General features: G+C 42.0%; 1 protein-coding gene across 1 annotated transcript in view; it reads left to right on the plus strand.

Moving 5' to 3' along the window:
- Positions 1–27,177, plus strand: part of LOC126267350 (glycine cleavage system H protein, mitochondrial) — a 64,395-nt gene that overhangs the window by 15,081 nt on the left and 22,137 nt on the right. Inside the window, exons 2-4 of the mRNA XM_049972475.1 lie at positions 2,139–2,218; positions 16,325–16,388; positions 18,652–18,783. Coding sequence (XP_049828432.1) covers positions 2,139–2,218; positions 16,325–16,388; positions 18,652–18,783 — 276 coding nt within the window. The remainder of the gene's footprint in view (positions 1–2,138; positions 2,219–16,324; positions 16,389–18,651; positions 18,784–27,177) is intronic.

A 27,177-nucleotide genomic window follows, 5' to 3' on the forward strand; every position in this document is an offset into this window, starting at 1 on the left:
GATTCTTATTTGTGGATGATTTTGCTGTCCCCCCTCCTCCTCCCCCTCCCCCCTCCTCCTCCCCCTCCCCCCTCCTCCTCCCCCTCCCCCCTCCTCCTCCCCCTCCCACCTCCTCCTCCCCCTCCTCCTCCCCCTCCTCCTCCCCCTCCCCCTCCCCCTCCTCCTCCCCCTCCCCCTCCCCCTCCCCCCTCCTCCTCCCCCTCCCCCTCCTCCTCCCCCTCCTCCCTCCCCCCTCCCCCCTCCTCCTCCCCCTCCCCCTCCTCCCTCCCCCTCCTCCCTCCCCCTCCTCCCTCCCCCTCCTCCCTCCCCCTCCTCCCTCCCCCTCCTCCCTCCCCCTCCTCCCTCCCCCTCCTCCCTCCCCCTCCTCCCTCCCTCCCCCTCCCTCCCTCCCCCTCCCTCCCCCTCCTCCCTCCCCCTCCTCCCTCCCCCTCCTCCCTCCCCCTCCTCCCTCCCCCTCCTCCCTCCCTCCCCCTCCTCCCTCCCTCCCCCTCCTCCCTCCCTCCCCCTCCTCCCTCCCTCCCCCTCCCTCCCTCCCCCTCCCTCCCTCCCCCTCCCTCCCTCCCCCTCCCTCCCTCCCCCTCCTCCCTCCCCCTCCTCCCTCCCCCTCCTCCCTCCCCACTCCTCCCACTCCTCCTCCCACTCCTCCTCCCACTCCTCCTCCCACTCCTCCTCCCACTCCTCCTCCCACTCCTCCTCCCCACTCCTCCTCCCCACTCCTCCTCCCCACTCCTCCTCCCCACTCCTCCTCCCCACTCCTCCTCCCCACTCCTCCTCCCCACTCCTCCTCCCCACTCCTCCTCCCCACTCCTCCTCCCCACTCCTCCTCCCCACTCCTCCTCCCCACTCCTCCTCCCCACTCCTCCTCCCCACTCCCCCTCCCCACTCCCCCTCCCCACTCCCCCTCCCCACTCCCCCTCCCCACTCCCCCTCCCCACTCCCACTCCCCCCTCCCACTCCCCCCTCCCACTCCCCCCTCCCCACTCCCCCCTCCCACTCCCCCCTCCCCACTCCCCCCTCCCCACTGCCCCCTCCCCACTCCCCCCTCCCCACTCCCCACTCCCCCTCCCCACTCCCCCTCCCCACTCCCCCTCCCCACTCCCCCTCCCCACTCCCCCTCCCCACTCCCCCTCCCCACTCCCCCTCCCCACTCCCCCTCCCCACTCCCCCTCCCCACTCCCCCTCCCCACTCCCCCTCCCCACTCCCCCTCCCCACTCCCCCTCCCCACTCCCCCTCCCCACTCCCCCTCCCCACTCCCCCTCCCCACTCCCCCCTCCTCCTCCCCCCTCCTCCTCCCCCTCCTCCCCACTCCTCCCCTTCCCCCCACTCCTCCCCCCTCCTCTTCCTCCCCCCTACCCCTCCCACTCCCCTCCTCCTCCCCCTCCCCTGACAAAGAAAGAATACAGAAATGTAAAGCTTTCACAAAGAGCTGTTACTATTGGAGGTATATTGGTAATAAATCTCTCCAAAATATTAAAGTAGCAAAATACGTAACAAACAACAATCGGTAGATAGGGCTAATACAGAAAGTAGCAATATTAAATGAAACTGAGTGAATATATGTAAGAAAGCAGATAAACAGAAACAATCAGTGTGCAAGTGTATGTTTGTGTATAGGCAGATAAAGAAACCAATGTTCTGAAATGCACAGTGATTACAAAAAAGAAAGAAATCTGTTTTTGAGTCTGGTTTCCTTGTTTTCCTTCCAGTAATAGCAAAAAACTTATCATGGATGCAACGTACAGGGACATCATAATTATACTCAAAATGAGTAATATTTGTATTGAACAATACTGAATAGTGTAGGCAATCATCTGTTTTGAATTAGAAACAACTGTCCCAAAATTTTCCATAACTGCCATACAGTGTCTTTAATAAAACAACACAGAAATGTTCAAGGACATGAAAACACTAAAAATTCATAATATATCATAGTGTTCATATTTAGCTTGCTATTGATGTGTTTTCTTTGTAGGTTTAAGTACACTTTCATTTCTATTCTCGCTTTGTACAATATGTAATTGATGTGATGGCAGAGGTGCTGCCTGTTTCTTACTTTTGTGTGGAAACATGAGACAGAGAAAGAGCTTATTACGTTTAGCTTGAATAACTTGTTAAATGTGATTTTTTTCCCTTGCAGATCTGAGGTTCAGTGCAAAACACGAATGGATATTGTATGATGGAAAAGTGGGCACAGTTGGAATTTCAGACCACGCACAGGTGAAAGATGTTCATTCACTAATCACATTCTGATTATGAAAATAAGCATGGGATGGAGGAGGTTTTATCTTTGCTGAATTGTGTGTCCTTTAGTGTAGAAAATTTTGATTGGAAAAATTCATGCCTTGCAAATTTCCATGTAGAGGATTTTATAAATATGATAGTAATAGTGTTTATAATAGCCTTATATTGATAAAGTAACTGTCAGATTTATAAAAAGAACAACAAAATCGGTCCTTGCTTTTTGTCTTATCCTAAGGAAACTTGTTAGTGTATAACTTCTTTTAAACAGAAGTTAGGCTGTCAAAAGTTTTCCTCATTTGCATCTCTTTATTCATTTCGTTTAAGAAAACATGTGAAAATATATTACAAACCAGTATTTTGATCCTGTGAAGTGGCTGCAGTAACAGCTGTGCATGGAGGAAATCTAAATGAAGATTGATGTTACTTGGCAAGGCAGTGTTTATCCACCATTGGGAAAATAAGCTTAGTACGTGAGGAGGTACAGTCACGTTTCGATTCAGAGGAGCGCACATTGTTATCTTGCAGTGTGAGTGAGAAGTGATCACAGAAAATGCCTTCATGGGAAGCTGTGAGAACTTGATGTCAACGTCAAATAAGAATGAGAAAGGTGTGATGTTGCTAACAAAATACAATGGAATGTGAAAGCAAATGTTAACAAGCAAAAGTTAAGTCAGTGTTGTGCAAATTACAGGAGGAAGAACATGATGCTGATTGGAGCTGGATTCAGATATCTGCCCCAGAGCAGAATAAGTAAAAGACACACAATAAATATTTGATATAGAGAAATGTGATACTAGACAGTAATTTCTGCAGTATTATGAACAATACAGGGAAATACCATCTTTGCAAAAACTTCAGAACTTTTGTTGCACAAAATTGGAATTTCAAGCTAGCAAAGATACTCTGAGGAAGAAAGTGTTCCATCTATGTTGTTGTTGTGGTCTTCAGTCCTGAGACTGGTTTGATGCAGGTCTCCATGCTACTCTATCCTGTGCAAGCTTCATCTCCCAGTACTTACTGCAACCTACATCCTTCTGAATCTACTTAGTGTATTCATCCCTTGGTCTCCCTCTAAGATTTTTACCCTCCACGCTGCCCTCCAATGCTAAATTTGTGATCCATTGATGCATCAGAACATGTCCTATCAACTGGTCCCTTCTTCTTGTCAAGTTGTGCCACAAGCTCCCCTTCTCCCCAATTCTATTCAATACCTCATCATTAGTTATGTGATCTACCCATCTAATCTTCAGCATTCTTCTGTAGCACCACATTTCGAAAGCTTCTATTGTCTTCTTGTCCAAACTAGTTATCGTCCATGTTTCACTTCCATACATGGCTACATTCCATACAAATACTTTCAGAAACGACTTCCTGACACTTAAATCTATACTCGATTTTAACAAATTTCTCTTCTTCAGAAAGGCTTTCCTTGCCATTGCCAGTCTAAATTTTATATCCTCTCCACTTCGACCATCATCAGTTATTTTGCTCCCTAAATAGCAAAACTTTTATACTACTTTAAGTGTCTCGTTTCCTAACCTAATTCCCTCGACATCACCCGACTTAATTCGACTACATTCCATTATCCTCGTTTTGCTTTTGTTGATGTTCATCGTATATCCTTTCAAGACACTGTCCGTTCCATTCAACTGCTCTTCAAAGTCCTTTGCTGTCTCTGACAGAATTACAATGTCATCGGTGAACCTCAAAGTTTTTATTTCTTCTCCATGAACTTTAATACCTACTCTGAACTTTTCTTTTGTTTCCTTAACTGCATGCTCAATATAGAGATTGAATAACATCGGGGAGAGGCTACAACCCTGTCTCACTCCCTTCCCAACCACTGCTTCCCTTGCATGTGCCCCTCAACTCTTATAACTGCCGTCTGGTTTCTGTACAAATTGTAAATAGCTTTTCGCTCCCTGTATTTTACCCCTGCTACCTTCAGAATTTGAAAGAGAGTATCCCAGTCAACATTGTCGAAAGCTTTTTCTAAGTCTACAAATGCTGGAAACGTAGGTTTGCCTGTCCTTAATCTATCTTCTAAGATAAGTCGTAGGGTCAGCATTGCCTCACGTGTTCCAACATTTCTATGGAATCCAAAATGATCGTCCCTGAGGTCAGCTTCTACCAGTTTTTCCATTTGTCTGTAAAGAGTTTGCATTAATATTTTGCAGCTGTGACTTATTAAACTGATAGTTTGGTAATTTTCACATCTGTCAACGCCTGCTTTCTTTGGGATTGGAATTGTTATATTCTTCTTGAAGTATGAGGGTATTTCACGTGTCTCGTATGTCTTGCTCACCAGATGGTAGAATTTTGTCAGGGCTGGCTCTCCCAAGGCTATCAGCAGTTCTAATGGAATGTTGTCTATTCCCAGGGCCTTGTTTCGACTCAGGTCTTTCAGTGTTCTGTCAAACTCTTCACGCAGTATCATATCTCCCATTTCATCTACATCTTCTTCCATTTCCATAATCTTGTCCTCGAGAACAGCGCCCTTGTATAGACCCTCTATATACTCCTTCCACCTTTCTGCTTTCCCTTCTTTGCTTAGAACTGGTTTTCCATCTGAGCTCTTGATATTCATACAAGTGGTTCTCCTTTCTCCAAAGGTCTCTTTAGTTTTCCTGTAGGCAGTATCTATCTTACCCTAGTGAGATAAGCCTCTACATCCATACATTTGTCCTCTAGCCATCCCTGCTTAGCCATTTTGCACTTCCTGTCAATCTCATTTTTGAGACGTTTGTATTCATTTTTGCCTGCTTCATTTACTGCATTTTTATATTTTCTCCTTTCATCAATTAAATTCAATATTTCTTCTGTTACCCAAGGATTTCTACTAGCTCTCGTCTTTTTACCTACTCGATCCTCTGCTGCCTTCACTACTTCATCCCTCAGAGCTACCCATTCTTCTTCTATTGTATTTATTTCCCCATTCCTGTCAATACCATAATGTTCCATCTAAGAGATCTGATATTAAAAGAAACCAGAATAAATGAGTCATCATGTCCAGACGAAAGAATGTACTTGCAAAAAGTGCAGACTACATTAGATTTTTTATGAAAAATAAGGCTTTCGAAATTAAAGTGGGTGTTAGTTTTAGATGAACTGTGGATTCATTCCGAGTAAATAGTTGTTGTAAAGTAACAGTATGCAAATAGTATTCTCAAACAGCAGTGTTGGTTAGTGATTCATTCGTGTGAATGCAGAGTTTCATTTCCTGTTCACTTCTCCTCTATGTCAGCAATGGAAAAGTCAGACTTATCATATAGAAATGTAGAAAAAAAGGAAAAAAATATATAAACCTAAGGAGACCTAAACTTTTGGCATTAAATAAGTTCATTCCGCAGACAAAATTTTGCAAGAAAATGGTTCATTTCCTATTTCTGCCGTACTATACAGTTCCTAACAAAGAGATAGAGGGGCTGGCCAGTACTTACCTCAGCTCAGTACAGCCGATAGAAACACAAAAAACAACCGAAAATTTAAGCTCCTAGCTTTCGGAATAAATGTTCCTTGGCTTCCCTCTGACAACCATGCCTCCATCCTTGCTACCTTCCCTGTTTTCTTTTCCCTGTTGCTTCATAACCTGGGTTGTGAGTAACTAAATCCACTTTCCCTTCTTCCCTTTCTTTCCTCTCTCTCCTCCCTGATGAAGGAACATTTATTCCGAAAGCTAGGAGCTTAAATTTTCGGTTGTTTTTTGTGTTTCTATCGGCTGTACTGAGCTGAGGTAAGTACTGGCCAGCCCCTCTATCTCTTTGTTAGTAATTGTTTCACATCTTTATATGAGATTTTCCATTAATTAGTACTATACAGTTCTAAATCCTATAGAACTGCTGTGGAATCTTTGAAAGGATAAGATCAACAGTCTGAATGTGTCAGACATTTTGCTCAGTAAACTAAAAATAACACACTATGGTTTTGCTCCTAATAAATAAATATTGTGCGTCACATAGCATTTGGCAAGCCTTTTGATATCAAATATTGCTTAGGTGACTTGTATGTCAATTTCACTGCTTCTATATTAGGGATAGCAGTTATTGCTGAAACAGTTGGTTTTTGGTTATATACTTTCTTTTAACCTGACTGTTAAGACTGCTCAAAAAACTGGTTCCTGAAGTAGCTGAGGGTAGATTTTTTTATGGCTATTATTTCCAATAATAAAGTGAACAAAGATTGAAAAATTCTGATGCAGGTGAAGGAGAGAGAGATCTCCATCGATATGGGGGTTGAGGCTGTGGCAGGAATTGCTCTCATTGTCTCCAGCAAAGATGGTGAAGGACTTGGACTATTGGGTGGGGAATTGTAGGACTCCCCTCCCAATAGATGGAGGTGCACTACAAAAATGAAGCAGCTTAGGTAGCAGAGTACTTGGGGAGTCACATCGGTTTTTTTTAGGGTAGGTAGTAGTTTGAGGTACTCTCATGAACACTTGCCAGAAGGTACACAGACAGCAAAATTAGACAGTGTTCTGAGTAAAGACACTTTGTCAACATATTATCAGTAAATTGTTGAAGTATTTGTAACTAAGTTCCTGGATTTACTGCTCTCCAGGAAAGTTCTTACACTCTAAGTATACTTAGGACCAAGAACTGGCGAAACCTGAAGTAGGAAGCTCTAAGACATTTACCAAGTCATGGACTGTATGTCGGGAAGACAGATTAGATGCTACGGAGGGGGAGGGGACGGAAATGATGATTTTTGCAGCTGACAAAAATATTCTCTCTCTATTGAGATTGTATTTGAGTGTGACAGTGAGGGTATCTGGTCACATATAACAGGTGTATTTGAAATAAAAGCAATTGTTCGATGTTTTTACCAGCCACCCAAATCTGATATTGTGTGTGTGTGCGTGCGTGGGGGAGGGGGGGGGGGGGAAAGAGGGGGGGAGATACAGACAGGCAGAATTGCGAAGTGATTTTCCGCACAGTTTTCTAAAACCTGTCTTCTACATCTACATGGATATTCCGCAAATCACATTTAAGTGCCTGGCAGAGGGTTCATCGAACCTCCTTCACAATTCTCTATCATTCCAATCTCGTTTAGCGAACGGAAAGAACGAACACCTATATCTTTCTGTACAAGCTCTAATTTCCCATATTTTATCATGGTGATCGTTTCTCCCTATGTAGGTCAGTGTCAACAAAATACTTTCGCATTCAGAGGAGAAAGTTTGTGATTGGAATTTCATGAGAAGATTCTGTCACAATGAAAAACACCTTTATTTTAATGATGTCTTGTCCAAATCCTGTATCATTTCAGTGACACTCTCTCCTGTATTTCATGATAGTACAAAATGTGCTGCCCTTCTATGAACTATTTCGATGTACTCCCTCAGTCCTATCTGGTAAGGATCCCACACTGTGAAGCAGTATTCTAAAAGAGGACGGACAAGTGTAGTGTACACAGTCTCCTTAGTAGATCTTTTACATTTTCTAAGTGTCGTAACAGTAGAAGGCAGTCTTTGGTTAGCCTTCCCCACAAAATTTTTTGTGTGTTCGCTTCAAATTTAAGTTGCTCGTAAATGTAATTCCTAGGTATTTATTTGAATTTATGGCCTTCTGATTTGACGAATTTATCATGTAACTGAAGTTCAACGAATTCATTTTAGCACTCGTGGATGACCTTTCACTTTCCATTACTTGGGATCAATTGCCAATTTTCACATCATACAGATACCTTTTCTAAATCATTTTGCAATTTGTTTTGATCATCTGATGACTTTATTAGTTAATAAACAACAGCATAATCTGCAAACAACCTAAGATGACTGCTGCGATTGTATCCTAAATTGTTTATATAGATAAGGAACAGCACTGGCTCAGTGACTGTCAAATCCAGACAGCACCTGGAACATGCTTGTCGGACAAACCGGAAAGGCCTTATGTTTAATGCAGCTTGGGAAGTCTTCCTCCGCTTGCTATGCCCTATGGTGACCTCCCACTCAACCATGGGTGAGGGGTGGGTTGGCCTCCGGTGAGGAACGATCTGAGGACTTGGACGTGCTGGACGGCTGTTGGATCCCCACAGCTGGCCCACAGCAGTGGTGTCCACCCACTGCAGCCTCAAGCTGTGTAACTGAAGCCATCACAGCCTGAAGCTGAGAGTGAAGTGTCACGTAATAGGCTTACATCCGCACACAACAATCGCAGTCCCTGTCCACACTAAAGACCGCTGAAAACTAAACTAAGCAGATAAACGAACTATCGGCTTGTGCCATGCAACTCTACTGTAGACCCTGACGAAAATGCAGGAACTGTGTCTAATAATTTAGATTAATACGCAGAGTTTGAGAAACCTAACTACTGAAGCATTCAGGTGAAACTATATAAGTCATCCCTGATTAGTAACTTGAGCAGCTAGTTTGACAGCCCACACTCAGTGGGAATATTTTAGACCTTGTAGCTACAAACAGGCCTGACCTTATTGACGGCACCAGTATTGAGACAGTGATAAGTGATCATGATGTTATCTTAGCAACTACAGTTACAGAAGTTAATAAATCAGTCACGAAGGCTAGGAGAGAATTTGTTAGAGCAGATGATCTGTGGTTAGCAACTGACTTGGACTATGCATTGACATAACTTAATTCCAGTATGAGGGGAAGTACATGCGTAGGAGGGGGATTAAGGATAGAACGGATCCACCATAGTTTAACTGTGAAATTTGGAAGATGCTGAGGAAGCAAAAGCTGTTGCACTCTTAGTTCAAAAGAGAATGTGTAAATATTGGAAAGCTAAAGGTAGTGGAGATTTAGGCATCTGTAAAAAGGTCTGTCAAAGAACAAGAGAAAATTCTGGCTCTAATAAAATTGCTAATGTTGTCTAATGCTTCCATCTAATCACTCGTTGACCAATCTGTTGAGGCAGTAGAGGATAGTAAAACAAAAGCTGAAGTTTCAAGTTTCGTATTTAACAAATAATGCAGGAGATCACGCAGTCATAACTTTTTTTGACAATCACACAGACACCCATATGGACAACATAGTAATAGGCATCCTTGGCACGGAGAAGCAACTGAAAGAGTTGAAAATAAATAAGTTGCCACATCCGGATGGAATCCCAGCTTGGTTGTAGAAAGAGTACTCTACAGCACTGGCCCTTACTTATCTCGTGAATCTCTTGCCCAGCGGAAAGTCCCAAACAATTGGAAAATACTGTTGGTGACTCCTGTATATAAGAAGGGTAAAAAATGGACCCAAAAAATTAAACCTATGTCCTTAACATGAGTTTTCTGTAAGTCTTGAATGTATTCTCAGTTCAAATATAATAAATTTTTGTGAGACAAGAAAAGTTCCTGACCACGAATTAGCACGATTTTAGAAAGCATTGTTAGTGCAAAACAAAGCTTGTCCTTTTGTCACATCATATATTGTGATCTACGGATGAAGGGCAACTGGCAGATGCCACATTTTTAGGTTCCTGAAAAGCATTTGACACAGTGCCCCACTGCAGACTGTTAACAAAGGTGCGAGTATGTGAGCAGCTCGAAAACTTCTTAAGTGATAGAACCCAATATGTTATCCACCACAGCAAATGTTGGTCAGACAAAGGTATCATCAGAAGTATCCAAGGGGAGTGTGATAGAACGATTATTATTTTCTATATCCTTAAGTGATCTGGCGGGCTAGATAGTCGGCAATCTGCAGGTATTTGCTGATGACACTGTGGTGGTTCAGGAAAGTGTTCCCATTGAGAGACTGTAGGAGGATACAATGACTGAGACAAGATTTCTAATTGGTGTGATGAATGGCAGCTAGCTGTAAATTTAGAGAATGCATAATGTTCAAATACAGAATTTCTAGTATGCTGCTTAAAAGTCACGTTATTTAAATATCAAAGTGTAACCTTGGAAAGTAATATGACATGAAACGAGTATGTAGTACTTGTGTTAGGTAAGGCAAATAGTCAACTTCAAATTATTGGGAGAATTTTGGAAAGTTTTGTTCATCTGTAAAAGAAAGTGCATATAGGACACTAGTGCAACGTAATTCTGAGTATTGCTGAAATGTTTGGGATCCGCTCCAGGTTGGTTTAGAGTAAGACATGGAAGCAATTCAGAGGGGGTCTGCTAGGTCTGTTACTGGTAGCTGTGAATGGTGCACAAGTGTCATGGATTTGCTGCAGGAACCCAAATGGGAATCCCTGGAGGTAAGGCAACATTCTTTTCAAGGATACTATTAACAACATTTAAGTTGACTGCAGAATGATTCTACTGCCACAAACATGCATTTCGCTCTAGGACCACAAAGTTTAGAGAAATTAGGTCTCATATGGAGGCATATAGACAGTCATTACTCCCTTGCTCTATTTGTTAGTGGAACAGGAAATGAAATGATTAGTAGTGGTACAAAGTACCCTCTGCCTCGCACCGAACAGTGGCTTGTGGAATGTGGATGTAGATGTAGAATACTGGCACTGCAAGAGTGGGAGGTCACAAGTCAACGAGTTCCCTGCATTTTTTTTTTTAAATGTGATAAGATTATGGTCTTTAGGCCTTCTCTTACGTCGGACCAGGGTTTCACACAAACAATATAGGTGTAGCATTTAAATTTGCCTTGTCTTCCAAGGAACATTTTGGATGTTTTCTACTTATATGATGATGTGCTTCCTCTGTTTTCATCACTTAAAGCAAATACACCATCACACTTCATTACTACCATAAAGCACTTCCAAATTAGGAATGATGTCATTCTGCAGTACTACCACTATCCAAGGATGACAGCAAAAAGCTACCATATAGACCAGCTGTGGGTGTGTGTTCCTGCATGTGCAGGCCTGTTGTGTAATAGGCCATGCCACTAGATACATTGTCTTAGCAATGCTCTGCCAATTCTGATGATGCTAGTATGTGTTTGTTGCTATTTTGTAACTTGTAGGTTTTTATAAACCTACACTGATTGCTTTTCCCATTTTCTATAATAACTGAACATTCCAGAGCAATAAAATATTCTAATACTGCTGCAGTGGCAAATTGATATGCTAGTTTTTTTACCCAGTTCCCAGTAAACATGAAAATAACCTGTTGTAACTGAAATCAAGCAAATACCATTTATCCAAAACTAAAATACTGATATTGGTTTAACTTGTCAGTTCTTCCCTTCCCTTTTCTGCACTCGAGCAACTTCTCAGTCTCAAAAGTCAAGAGAATGCTCCTTCCAGACCTTGAAGTTATCACTGGAAATTAGACTGGACCCTGACATTAGCACCCAAAAACTCTGCTAGACCATGCAGGCAGATTAATTTTATTGCTGTGGCATTAGTTTTAGTGATGTGCCTTTAGGAAATGAAAAATGCTATTTATAATGAATAAAAAAGTTTGTGAATACTTGTGGAGGAGAGAGACTTTGATGGTGGAGGAAACTGAAAATATAACAATGATTTGGCATAGATTCAAGCAAGGAGTCTACACAATCACCTCTGACTGAATGAGCAAACGACAGATGTGAACATATACAGCTGTGGAAAATACGTCACTGCGAAGAAAGTTTTACAGATATTGCCCATGAAGTGTCATGAACAGTCAAGATGAGATACACTGTGTGTCTTGTTTACGTCCTTGGACATAAACATTTACATCAACATTCATACTCTGCAAGCCGTCATACAGGTCCTGATGGAGGCTACGTTGTATCTTTACCAGTCATTTCCTTTTCTCTTCCACTTACAATTGGTGGAAGGGAATAATGACTGTCTATATGCCTCCATAAGAGTCGTAAATTTTCTTATTTTGTCTTCATGGTCCTTAAGTGAATTCTACATTGGTAGCTGTAGATGCATTGTACAGTCAGCTGCAAAGGCCTAAGTTTCTTCAGTAGTGTTGTGAATTGTCTTCCCTTCACGTTTTTTCATTTGAGTTCATGAAGCATCTCTGTAATACTTGTGTGTTGATTGACTGTACCAGTAATAAATCTAGCAGCACACCTGAGAGTTGCTTTGATATTTTCCTTTAATTTGACATAGTGGGTACATTGTGTCGTATATAGATGAACTAGACTGTCCTAAAATTCTCCCAATAAACCAAAGTCAACCTCTTCTACTACCTTCCTTACATACTCGTAACCTTTCATATTTCTTTGCACCATTATGTCTAGTTACTTAATTGATATGACTGTGTAAAGCAGCAAACTTCTAATACTGTATTTGAACATTGCAGTTCTGTTCTTCCTACTCATCTTCATTAACTTAAGTTTTTCCACATTTAGACCAAACCACCACTCATAACATCAAATGGAAATGTCATCTTGTATCCTTATACAGATGATGAATGATGATACTTTTCCATGTACTGCAGTATCTCCAGCAAACAGTTGCAAATTGCTGTTCACTCTGTCCACTGCATCACACACACACACACACACACACACACACACACACACACACACACACACACACACTACTGGCCATTAAAATTGCTATACCACGAAGATGATGTACTGCAGATGCAAAATTTAACAGACAAGAAGAAGATGCTATGATATTCAAATGATTAGCTTTTCAGAGCATTCACACAAGGTTGGCGTCGGTAGCGACACGTACAATGCGCTGACATGAGGAAAGTTTCCAAACAACTTCTCATACACAATCAGCAGGTGACCAGCGTTGTCTGGTGAAATGTTGTTGTGATGCCTTGTGTAAGGAGGAGAAATGTGTACTATCACATTTCCGACTTTGATAAAGGTCAGATTGTAGCCTATCGTGATTGTGGTTTATCGTATCGCGACATTGCTGCTCGCGTTGGTCGAGATCCAATGACTGTTAGCAGAATATGGAATCGGTGGGTTCAGGAGGGTAATACAGAATGCCGTGCTGGATCTCAACAGCCTCGTGTCACTACCAGTTGAGATGGCAGGCATCTTATCTGTATGGCTGTAACGGATCGTGCAGCCATGTCTCGATCCCTGAGTCAACAGATAGGGACGTTTGCAAGACAACCACCATCTGCACGAACAGTTCGATGACATTTGCAGCAGCATGGACTACCAGCTCGGAGACCATGGCTGCAGTTACCCTTGACGCTGCATCACTGATGAGCACCTGCGATGGTGTACTCAACAACGAACCTGAGTGCACGAATGGCACGTCGTCATTTTTTCGGATGTATCCAGGTTGTGTTTTCAGCATCGTGATGGTCGCATCTTGTTTGGTGACATTGCGGTGAGTGCACATTGGAAGCGTTTATTCGTCATCGCCATACTGGCATATCACCCGGTGTGATGGTATGGGGTGTCATTGGTTATACATCTGTCACCTCTTGTTCGCACTGACGGCACTTTGAACAGTGGACATTACATTTTAGATGTGTTGGCTCTACCTTTCGTTCGATCTCTGCGGGACCCTACATTTCAGCAGGATAATGCACGACTGCGTGTTGCAGGTCCTGTGCGGTCCTTTCTGGATACAGAAAATGTTCAACTGCTGCCCTGGCCAGCACATTCTCCAGATCTCTCACCAATTGAAAACATCTGGTCAATGGTAGTCAAGCAACTGGCTCGTCACAATATGCCAGTCACCACTCTTGATGAACTGTGGTATCGTGTTGAAGCTGCATGGGCAGCTGTACCTGTACATGCCATCCAAGCTCTGTTTGACTCTATGCTCAGGCGTATCAAGGCCATTATTACAGCCAGAGGTGGTTGTTCTGGGTACTGATTTCTCATGATCTATGACCCAAATTGCGTGAAAATGTAATCACATGTCAGTTCTAGTATAATATATTTGTCCAATCCTTCGACACTTCCCTGAGGCACTCGGGCCGTTCCGCTTCTCTCTGATGTACAGGCACCACTGAGGACAGTGTAATGGGTTCTATTAAAAAGGTAATCAAGCCACTCACATATCTGGGAACCCATTCTATGTTCTATGATATTTGTTAAGTCTGCTGTGGGGCCACTGTGTCAAATGTTTTTTGGATCATGACAGTACTGGGCATCTTGGACAGGTAACCAGTTCATATGTTTCACTTTGAGCATTTTTCTAATTGTACCGAGATCTAATATACATTACCTAAATGTCATGTCAACAAGGTATAGCCAATTTTTTCAGACACATATGCTTTAAGTTTTGAAACTAAATTTACTAAAATTTAAAAGATAGAACACAGTAAATGCAGAGGTGCAAAGCTTTACATTTCATAAACAAGTCTTCTGATTTGTATCATTGATATTCTTAATTGTACCACTAAAAAATTTTCTCTTTCATAGCAATAAATTCAAAAATTTGGTATGAGCAATATTTATTTTAATTTTTCAGACATTAAGAAAGAAATCTGAGCCCTTAATACATATTCATTATCTAAAATATTAGCCTACTTTTGGACTTACACTGAACAGTTTCAACATTAACTATTCATTCAGGTTTGCAGCTATCACGTTACAATACCTTTTTCTTTGCACATCCTGTTGCTCATCAGGTATGCAATCATACACCACATCTGAGGCACTTAATCATGTGCTGTTTAGTTTCCTTAGACAGACTTTCATTTCTCTCATATTCTGTATCAAGGAGTACATCTTGTAAGGACCACCGGTGATTGCAAAAGCAGATGATGTTCCTCTGCTTCTTTTTCTTTGTCCTTCGGGAGCATGTCTAATAGCATCATTACCCCTCTCCATGTATTCTTGGCACCAAAAACCATATTCCGTTGGTACCGCTACATGAAAAGACTGTAGTGTTGTAAGATAAGTTACAATCTGATAATATTATCATCAGCAGCAGCATATTTATAGTTACTAATTCACTCTTACTACATCACTGGGGCTCTAGTAACTAGTTTTTATTTTGATGAAAAACTGAGGAATGTCTTTTTTTTAATTATGTGATTACTAACATAACATGACATAATTGTGTTTCAATAAAATGATGCAACATGTGAAGCGCAGTAAGACAGTATTTGTAATTGTAATTATAGATATGACATCTGCTCCATTTTAAGGTTACATAAAATGGAAGAATAAAGCATTTGAAATTCAATCTTCCAATAAAAACCATAAACAGGACCTCTTCATTGGCTACACATGTAGCAGTACAATATTATTAGATCAAATCAGTTGGTAAAATATGTACAGTGAACATTATTTTAAAATGTGCTGCTGCAGTATATAATAAAAGTGGTGGTACAATTTGATATATTTTTAGACATGCTTTTTACTGCAAAGGTGCTAGGATTTAAAATTTTTCTGTGCTGTATTATTACTGAGTAAGTATAGTTATACGCTGTATAAAGTGTAAATAGACTTGACATACCTGTAAGAGTACAGATGCTTAACATCACAAATATTTACTTCATCAGAGCACAAAATAAATTAGTTCCTCCATGCCAGTATTCTCAATAGTCTGGTGAATGGCACTTACAACAGCTAGATACAATCTAAAATGCATTCTGTCCATGAGGTATTATCATGCAGATATTTTGTTTTGCATGTCTGAAAGAAGACTGTGAATTCATTTGATTTCAACTGTACTAGGTTTTAGTGATACATGAAAATTTGTGCAAGTCAAGGAATCGAACCTGAATTTCCTTCAGACAAGCACTTGCAATAAGTGGGAAATCATGGTTTGAGTCCCAGTCCAGCATTAAGTTTCACATGCTGCTATTGGGTAGTAAATCTGTGCATAATGCAGCTGATGTCAAGAAATTTGCAGTCAGCGCGTTACTTTCTAAGCAACTGATATGCAGTCTTCACTAGAGCTGCTGAATAGTTTTGTTAACACTTCATGATTGCATGTAGTCGCGCGGGATTAGCCAAGTGGTCTGAGGTGCTGCAGTCGTGGACTGTGCGGCTGATCCCGGCGGAGGTTAGAGTTCTCCCTCGGGGATGGGTTGGTGTGTTTGTCCTTAGGATAATTTAGGTTAAGAATTGTGTAAGCTTAGGGACTGATGACCTTAGCAGTTAAGTCCCATAAGATTTCACACACATGTGAACATTTTTGATTGCATGTAAAATTATATATGTGAATACACTATTCATTGCAAAACATGTTAAAAACCAATAATTAGCAATAGTATTCTAACTCTCCTAGTTTTAAAATTTGTTAATCCACCATTCTTAATGTTATTAATGTTAGCATACATTTTTAGGATTCGTTGGGGGAAGTGGTGTATGCCCAACTGCCAGATGTAGGAACCGTTGTCAAAAAAGATGGTGAGATTATGTTATTGATTTATTCACATTCAAACAATGGAAAATCCAGCATGGAATGTAACAATACCAGAGAAGGAAAGTTGCTACTCACCATATAGCAGAGGCACAAAAAAAAAAAGATTCACACAATTAAAGCTTTCGGCCATTAAGGCCTTTGTCAGCAGTACGCACACGCACACACGCGTACGTCTGCAGTCTGAGAGCTGAAACCACACTGCGAACAGCAGCACCAGTGCATGATGGGAGTAGTGACTGGTTGGGGGTAAGGAGGAGGCTGGGGCGGGGAGGAGGAGGGATACTATGGTGGGAGTGGCAGGGAGTGAAGTGTTTCAGTTTTGATGGAGGGCAGAAGGTGCGGAGGGGGGAAGGGGTAAGTAACGGAAAGGAGAGAAATAAAAAGACTGGGTGTAGCAGTGAAATGACCACTGTGTAGTGCTTTAATGGGAACAGGGTGGGGGCTGGATGGGTGAGGACAGTGACTTAATGAAGGTTGAGGCCAGGAGGGTTACGGGAACGTAGGATGTACTGCAGGGAAGATTCCCACCTGTGCAATTCAGAAAAGCTGATGTTGGTGGGAAGGAAGGTTCCAGAACCTCACAACTTCTCCCCCATTTGCTTCACCTAGTCGTACTCAACCCAACAAGTCACCTTCCTAGATGTTGACCTTCACCTCAGAGATGGCTACGTCAGTACCTCCGTCCATATCAAACCTACTAACCACTAGCAATACCTCCACTTCAACAGCTGCCAGCTATTCCATACCAAGAAGCCCCTTCTGTACAGCCTAGCCACCTGTGGTCGTTGCATCTGCAGTGGCAAGCAGTCCCTCTCAAAATATACCGAGGGTCGTGCTGAAGCCTTCACTGACCGTAATTATCCTCCCATTCTTGTACAAAAACAACTCTCGCATGCCTTATCTTTCCAGTTTCCCACCACCTCCCAAAGTCCCACAGTCCGGCCACAGAGTTAACTCAGTACCATCCGGGTCTGGAGCAACTGACTTACATTCTCTGCCAGGGTTTTGATTACCTCTCGTCGTGCCCTGAAATAGGAAATGTCCTGCCCACTATCCTTCTCACGCCCACCCCCTTTCCTGTGGTATTCCACCGTCCATCCAACCTGCACAATATACTCGTCCATCCTTACACAACCCCTGCTCCCAATCCCTTACCTCATGGCTCATACCCCTGTAATAGACCTAGATGTAAGACCTGTTCCATACATCCTCCTGCCACTACCTCTTCCAATCTGGCCACTAACATCATCTATCCCATCAAAGGCAGGACTACCTGTGAAACCAGTCATGTGATTTACAAGCTAAGCTGCAGCCTCTGTGCTGCATTCTATGTAGGCAAGACAACCAACTTGCTGTCTGTCCACATTAACGGCCACCGACAGACTGTGGCCGAAAAACGAGTGGACCACCCTGTTGCTGAACACGCTGCCAAACATGATATCCCTCATCTCAATGACTGCTTCACAGCCTGTGCCATATGGATCCTTCCCACCACCACCAGCTTTTCTGAGTTGCGCAGGTGGGTATGTTCCCTGCAATACATCCTATGTTCCCGTAACCCTCCTGGCCTCAACCTTCGTTAGTCACTGTCTTGACCCATCCAGCCCCCCTCCCTGTTCCCTTTCAGCACTACACAGCTGTCATTTCACCACCACACCCAGTCTTTTAATTTCTTTTTATTTCTCTCCTTTCCTCTACTTACCCCCTCCCCTCTCCTGCCCTCTGTCTAAACTGCAACACTTCACTGTCCGCCATTCCCAGTGTACATCCCTCCCCCACCCAGTTGTCACTCCCATCATGCACTGGTGCTGCTGTTCACATTGTGGTTTCAGCTCTCTGAGACTGCAGACATGTGTGCAAGTTGTGTGTGTGTGTGTGTGTGTGTGTGTGTGTGTGTGTGTGTGTGTGTGTGTGTACTGCTGGCCGAAAGCTTTAATTGTGTGAATCTTTTTGTTGTGCCTATCGTGACTCAGCATCTCCGCTACATGGTGAGTGGCAATTTTCCTTCTCTGGAATTATTGATTTATTCATATTAAATATTTGAGATTTTGTTGTGCTCTAAATCTAAATTTTGGAACACTTAATTGCTTTACCAAATATAATTGTTGTAATTTAATCTCTTTTGGTTTTGAAAAGCAACAGTTATCATGAACAAATCCAGATTTGTCTGATTATTTTTTAATATAAATAGTTAAGAGTGGTGGTGTATTTTAGTTTCTATATAGTTTTAATGTGCTGTGATTCCAGATGAATGTGGTGCACTGGAAAGTGTGAAAGCTGCTAGTGAACTGTACAGTCCTATATCAGGAAAAGTAGTAGAAAAGAACACATCTGTCGAAGAAAAGCCTGGTTTGATAAATAAATCCTGTTACAAGGAAGGTAATAATATAGTTGTAAATTAAGAGAAATCATTGATACACTCCAATCACTTTTCAGTAATGTAGTTGTTTATTCCAATATTAAATCACTTTACATGCTTACATTTTTCACATGAGAGAGAACATAATAAACCTTTCACAAATACCGTGCACACAGTAAAAAGTTGCACTGTTATTTTGTCCTTTTTTCTTTTTTAATAAAAAGAGCTTGAGGTAATAGTTTTAATTTTTTCCTTAACAAAAAGAAAGAAAAACTGTTATTGGGTTGTTAAACTGCTTCCTCCAGTGTTTTGTGATGTAACTGTGTAACTTCAGCGACTGCCAGAAATTTCTCATTTTTTCCCGTACAATTATATAGTCAAATTTTTGTGTCATGGTTAAGTTACTGTTGGAGAGCATGGCTTCAGCGAACTGATTTAGCAAGAAAAGGTGGCTAACTTTGATAGTTCACATTTAGCCACAAAAATCTTGTATTTCATAATGTAGTTGCTAAAACTGAAGTATCATCAAATGTCATTCTATTTAAGTAGTTTCCCTTTATACTTGGCATAATATTGTACACTGATCAGCCAGAACATTATCACTACCTACCTAATAGCCAGTATGTCCACCTTTGACATGGATAACAGTGATGACTCATCAGGGCATGGAAATAATGAGGTCTTGGTAGGCTGCTGGAGGGAGTTGGCATCACATGTGCACACACAAGTTGTGTAATTCCCGTAAATTCCAGGGAGGAGAGCTCTGATGCCACATTCAATGACTTCCCAGATGTTTTCAATCAGGTTGGAGGGCCAGCACGTCAGGTGGAACTTGTCACTGTGTTCCTCAAACCACTCCAACACACATTTGACCTTTTGACATGGCATGTTATCCTGCTGAAAAATGCCATTACCATTGGTAAACATGAAGGGATGTATGTGGTCTTCAACCCTTGTATGGTACTCCTTGGCCATCCTGGTGCCTTGCACAAAGTCCACTGGACTCATGGATGCCCACGTGAATGTTCCCCAAAGCAGAATGGAGCTGCCACCAACTTTTATACATTCCAAAGTACAGGTGTCAAGGAGCTGTTCCCCCAGAAGATGATGGATTCACACCCACTTATTGATATGATGAAGGTGAGAGATTCATCAGACCATCCAATGCTGTCCGTGTGCCAGTGTCCAGTGCCAATGGTCATGTGCCCATTTCAGTCGTAGTTGTTGTTGTTGTCGTCGTAGTGCTAAAATTGATACAGGCAGGGGTTGTCGGCTGTGGAGGCCCATTGTTAGAAGTGAATGGTGCACTGTGTGTTCAGACACACTTGTACTCTGCCCAGCATTAAAGTCTGATAATACTTCCACCATAATTTGCTACCTGTCCTGTTTTACCAGTCTGCACAGCCTATGATGTCTGACATCTGCCATGCGGGTGGCCACCCAACCCATCTCATCTGGACATGGTTTCACTTTTGTTTTGCCTTGTGTTGAAGATGGTCACCACAGCAGTACTGAACACCTGACAAGTCATACCGTTTCCGAAATGCTTATACCAAGCCCCCAAGCTATCATGATCTGCACTTCGTCAGACTCAATTAGATCATGCGCCTTCCCCATTCTAAACACAGAGAGCATGCTCACTGATACCACACACACACACACACACACACACACACACACACACACACTGTGCATGTGTCTGACTAGCAGTCATTCCTCACCAGGAGATGCTGCTATCGCCTGAATAGGTTTACATAGATAGCGGGTCGCTGATCATAACATTTTGGCTGATCAGTGTATATTGCCGGATGTATAACTGGAAGATGCCATCAGTGTTGAGTAATGATTGCAGTATCATTTGTTAAAAGGCTGTTCTTAGAAAGAATTCTGTTCTTAGAAAGTATTCTGTTATGAGCTACCTCATCTACAGTGAGACCTGGTTGGCAGGTACTCAGAGCACACAGGGTAAAGTTATGATTGTGGATGGGGCCGTAAACAGTTACTGTGAGTTGCACAATCAAACACATAACTTTATTTTCTATGAACCACTCATTTACCCATTGCTATAAAAGGTCACAATTAAACAATACAGTTGAAGACCTAGTAAAGAATATGAGATGCTTTCTGGGCTGAAAGCCCAAAACCACACCAAAAACAAGAACGGCTGAAGGCCTGGCTTAGAAATCAAAAGCAATTAGAAATAGAAAGTAATTTTTTTCCTTAGGGAAAGAAAACCATGCAATTGAAAAAAAAATTAACGGCTGAAGTTCTACACTACAAACCTGAAGGACAACTATAATAAAACATATTAATAAACAATTTTTCCAACCAAGAAATTTTATTAAACTTAAAACAGAACAGCCAAAAGTCTAATTAAAGAAATATTAACTTATTGCACAGCTGAAGGCCACAAAAAAATTTGAAACAAGAAACAAACAGTTTAAAATAAACCCCTTCCTTCTTATAAAAAATTGTGCCTGTAAAGAGTACTCACGACTGAGAGCTTTATTAAAAGGGCTTCACATAAATCCTCAGCTGAAGGCCACACACAACACTGGGGTGTTAATGGCCACAGGGCAGAAAATACTGCTGGTGCACTTCACTGGCAAGTAACAGTCAATTTAATAATTAATCACAATATAGGAAGATGGCTGCAAGATTTCACCGACTCCAACACATCATACGTTGGTGCTAGCCCGAATGGCCCAGGGAGCAACAACCTGCAAATGAACGAAGAGATGTCACAGTAGTTGAGATTTCTTAACAGATTAACTGATTACTCAACTCCAGTGTCTAGGTTCGGTGGGCAATGAACTTTGTCGCTCTCGCAGCTAGCACCTCACAATTCGACAGTGCATGCACGCTGCTAGCAGTTCCGGCCTGGCCTCGCTCTGTGGAGACTTCCTTGTTGCTCTGTCCCAACCAACTGACTACCTCAACCCAGCACGCAGACACCATTAAAATAAATGCTCTGTCAAAACCTCACAAGCTACACACAGTTTTGCAAAAACACTTCCACAAACAACTTGAACAATACTAAAACCTCTCACTGTGGAACAACTAAGAGGAATCACAAGTAAACATACACAGAGAACCCGGAAGTGATAGTTGACCAAATACATGTCGTCCGATTAGACGAATGACTGAATGACTAACCTAGGTCATCCCCACTGAAGTCAAGTGTGCCGGCAACGGTCGGGCGAGTCATGGCTGTCCGGACCTCACTGCTGCTCCGACCCTACTCAACTCGCTCGACGGCAGTACCACCAAGACAAGATGTGAAGCAATAACAGCACAAACATGAGCTGCGCATGGCTCACACAGCAAAAATGAGAATGTGACAAAGAAGATGCAGTCTACAGTTAGTCATTTGCTTAGTTCAATTTTAATAATAGGACAGGTGGTGAACTGCGGTGGAACTAGCATGAGACTTTAACGGTGGACAGAGTGCAAGTGTGTTTGAGTATGCAGTTTACCAAACACTTCTAACAATGGGTCTCCATAGCTGACTGTCCATGCATGTGCCAGTTGCATAGGGTAGCATTCAGGAAATACACATTGACTCGCTGGCGGATTGCAAAGATAAGTATCAAGTCAGCTCAAGATTTCAGTGCTTTTGTTGAAATATCATAACCAGAACAGTTATTACTTATGAACCCTCTAACATTGGATGTGGCAAAACTGATGTCTGTAGCTAAAACTGCAATGCCTTTCTAAGTAAATTTAACTTCTTTCCTGTGTTTTCTGCTATTTACAGGAAGAATTTCTTTGTATTTAGAGGCCAATGATTTCAATTTAACGTTCTCACTACTGATGTTGTTAGAGAGTTGAATATCATTTACCTTACTGAAGTCACTTGTTTCATGCCTAATAATGTCCCCAATTCCCCATAATGTTCCCAATTATTTGCTTTGTTGTGGGAATTTCGATTTTCTTTTGGAGGTGTGGTTACAGGGTAAAAATTTTTTAGAAGAATTGTGTTTTGCTACCTAAATTATATAAGTAAACAAATCCAGTTTATTTTGGATGTTTCAGTTATGACACAGACTGATGGAAGGTTGGTACAAGCTATTCAGACCATACCCACAATAAGAGGAATGTCTCGTTAGAGTCAAAAGAATTTGCCCACTTAAACTCGGTTATTAAAACATCTGAAGCAGGCCTTTGAGAAAAATAGGTGTTCAGGAGAGAAACTAGAGTTGTATGACAGTAGGCCAAAGAACAAGGATAAAATGCAGCCATGGGAGAACAGTTTTCTCCTTTATATTAAAAAAAATAACTGATCAATTCAGAAAGATTTTATAGAAATGTAACACCAGGCCAGTTTTTAGGCCAACAAAGAAATTATTTCAAGCCCTCACAGCTGTAAACCATAAATCACGTGGTCTGTTGGCATGTGTATACTTGTGTGAGGTCTACATCAGAACTAAAAAGAGGTGTGTTAATACACATTTGGAAGAACACATTAGCCTTCACTGACTTGGGGAAGTAGAAAAATTAGTTGTAGTAAAGCACAGTCTTTGGTCAGGAAATCATAAAGTGAAGTTTTCCAAAATCAAAATTTATCAGCAATGACTGTTATCAGTGGCTGTATAGATAAACCACTGAAATAGTGATACAAGGATTGATAGATAAGCTTCATCTCTGACAAGTATTACCTCTGCTGATCATGTGTAAACTTTCACAATGCCCCTTTCCACAGAATTCATGTTGTTCTCTGATATCTCTCCCATCTGCCAACAAGACTAAATTGGAACCAGGACCACCTCTGAAGACGTCCAACCCAGTTCTGGATGAAGCATCATGAACGAAAGTTTCATTAACCACAACCATATATCCCAGAAGATTCACCAGCAACTAAAATATATTCTCCTTTTTCTTTATTTATACAATGGAAACACTTTGCCACTAATCCAAAACTAACATAAAACCAACACTGAATCTTGCCTCTCCCAGTTCATGCCTCAGTCCAACCTTTACTCTCTGACTCAAGTCAGCTACTTGCTAGTTACTTTCCAGCAAGTCATTACTTGCATCCTGGCCAAACCCCCTCCTCTTCTATATCCCTATCCAATAACCTGTAGCTCTCTGGAGAGAATATAGTAGCCATTCTCAGTCTCAAGTCAAACCCTGATTTGATCATTCTCCCTGTGAACAAAGGCTCCCCCACTCGTACCGAATTAGTGTGATTACTGACACAAGGTATTGTAGCAACCTGGGTTGAGTGAGGCCGCTATATTGTAGATGTGGTGGAGTATCGGGTTATGGAGGCAGTGGAGCTGATTAGGAGATCTCTGCTGCAAGATACAGCATATTTTACTCATCTTGGATAACAACATCAGAGTACGGTAATGTCCCTGGATTCACCCTTTGCCAGTGTGGGGTCCACTGTTGACGTTAGAAGGTTTTAGTGATGGGATGGCCATTTTGTGTCTGTGTTCTGCACTGTTGGCACTTCTTCTCACTCAGCAGTGTGTACCTGAGCTATCATTATGTGGCTGTGAGTGAACAGTGCCAGCAACACATACGTCTGCTGAATTACCGTAGGCGGCCATGGATTAGCTCACCCTGCTGTGGAGGGGTGGAGTCAGTACTCCACCCTGTCTGGGAACTGCTGCAGAATTTTGATGCTGTTGTGGTGCGGGGGAAGGGGGGGCAGCAGACTTAGAATCAGGAGTTGGTTTGGTGGATCTGGTTGCCCAGACTGGTGTTAGCTGCTGCCTGGCAGATAGCATGTTGGTGGCCGACCTGGACTCAATGTTGTGGAGGGTCTACCAGACTGCACATAACTGTCATAGAAAAAGAGTGTACTTATAGCAATTAGTAGGGCCCTTGTTGTGCCATTACACTGCTTCCATGCATATACAGATGAGAACCACATCTGTTTTCCAATGGTATTGAAATATACTGCAGGTCACCATGTCATTTCATTACGTTTCTGTGATGTCACCGTGATGGTGCAGCTTAACCTGACTGCGGCAATGAAATTACGTATCAGCACCTCTGTAGCTGGCCACTTGCCTCACATATGGCTGCTCTCTTTGGGGGACACGTGACCAGTCTGCAACAGAAGACTTCCTTACAAATTTGACACACGTTATTTTACAATTTTTGCTCTTACATCAAGAACAAACTTTTAAAAAGGAGCATATTCCTCCCCTACAATTCCCAGCCCATTGGTTCCATGGTCCTTAAGCTACTACATAAAACTTCCATTCTTGTTTCAGCTACCTCTTAACCATTAAACCCCACAAAACAGTAAATGACTATTTACATGAATATTGTCTTATTGTGCCTTTATGACGTCTTGTATGGTAAGCAGCAATACTCATTTCTACAACACTCACAGTTTCTTGTTCTTCAAATTACAATTGAGACTACAATCAATTACGTCTAGCTTTTGCACTCATCATACCTTCTCATGTACGAACAGCTAACTAGGCAAAAGGTATCTTATGTACTGCAAGATCGCATTGGCAAGCTGTCCTCCGCCTAAAGTAAGTGAATGCTGTGCAAACAGTCACTATCACAGTGCATGTAGATGTGACATTAGAGATCTTCATGTGCTGCTGCTCCTTCCAAGATCACTGAGCATGTGAAAGCATTTGCTCTACAGAAATATGCCCCTCTTGCATGTCTATTAGTTGGTCTAAAGGCAGTATAAGATGAGAATCCAATGTTTCACTCAGGTAGGTCTAGGAGGACTACTAGTGACTTCTCTGGCCAGTACAACTATGGCTGTGTGATCTTAGTTTCCCGTGTAGCAGAGGCTGCCAGATGAAATGTCTGTCCTGTTATGTCACAGTATATCCTGTTAATAATTATTCTACTCTTGAGCTTACCTTGCTTTCACTAGTTTGCTACTATTATTTCGGTGCTGTTTACAAAAACCACCCAATGCAAACCTGCTTGCTGAAAATAGGGTCATTTCTTCAATATGTCACTTGGACAATCCTGACCTGCCTACCTAAATACAACAGCTTCTGACAGTGATAGTTTGATTAGCAACATCACCATGTGATTGCCACCATTTTCTGCGATCAGCACTGCTCCTTTTGTCTTTACTTGTACAAATTTCACCAAATTTCCTCAATTCACAACTTAATCTGGCTTGCCCATTGCTAATTGGAAACCATTCTGTTATATACAGCTGCAGTACATCTGTCCTGATTTTGATCTGTGCCATATGGTAATAACAGTGATAGGTTCAACATGTTTGGTTGAACTAAAAGTTCCATTTCTGGCAGCAACTCCTCCTACACTTTCCATAGGCCTACCAAGAACTGATTTGGCAGTAACACAGCTGGACTCGCCCATCTGTGTGCCGCATGTAAGGCCTCTTCCTGCAACTATTTTACCACTACCAGAGTGTTCCACAAGCTATTGGCCGAAGACTGCAACAGTCTTGTTACTGCCAATATCCTGTCCAAAATATCCACCTGAGCCTCTATAACTTCCAGGTCCCAGTTTATTGTATTTACTGCTGTCTACATATAATGTAGTTCCCTGACATCTGAAAACACTTTTTAATAACCTTTTCCCTGTGTGTTACCAATCCCACTTAAGACACGATACTGTGCGTGGTACTGCTTCCACTCTTTGCTGTATTTGGCTTCACAGTGACTGCTGCAACTTACTGTACTCACACCTCATTTCCTTCAACATTTCTCTCTGTTCCATTTCCCTTCATAAATTCTTAAAAATATCTTCTAAATGCCTCACCTCATTATGCATTTTCCAAGTGTTCTATCAGCTTCAATGCCCAACGAGTGCCTTATCAGCACCATGTCCTCTTGCCTTCTAAAAAGTGCTCAAATTTCCAATGGTAACACCTGCAATGCCCCCACTCTACTCCTGGTGAAGAGGTGCAATACTGATTATATTCTATTCATCATAAGAATAAACCTGATGTAAACATTATGCCCTGTATCCTTCTGCGTCTGCGTGAATGTCATTGGATTTTGTTTCACATGGAGTGAAAGCCAAGCCATGACTGGTACAGTCAAGTACGATCATAATGATATGTTTTATGCTTGTATCAATGCACATAGACTGAGCAATAATGCGAGACAACAGCTTTATCGGCACATTAAACTTGGGACAGCACCGGTGAACCAGCGGTCCAACTAACCTGTAATGATGTGAGCAATTGCAGTTCAGGCATAGAAAGAGATGAGCAAAGAAACAATATATCTTTGAACATCATTTAACTCTTAAACAGAATGAAATAATATTCCACAAAACTCCAGCACTACTGTGTGCTTCTAAGGTGTCTAGACGGGAAACATAAAATGGTCTCATTCTCACCTGACATGGTATTCTAATTACGAATAAGGGTGGTGAAAGTTTCTGACTTAAACACAGGGTAATTTTTTTCTGTGTGTGCTGCAAAAGCATACTGCAGGGATTTCATT

The sequence above is a fragment of the Schistocerca gregaria genome, chromosome 4 (genome assembly GCF_023897955.1).
Source record: "Schistocerca gregaria isolate iqSchGreg1 chromosome 4, iqSchGreg1.2, whole genome shotgun sequence".
NCBI classification, from domain to species: Eukaryota; Metazoa; Arthropoda; class Insecta; order Orthoptera; family Acrididae; genus Schistocerca; species Schistocerca gregaria.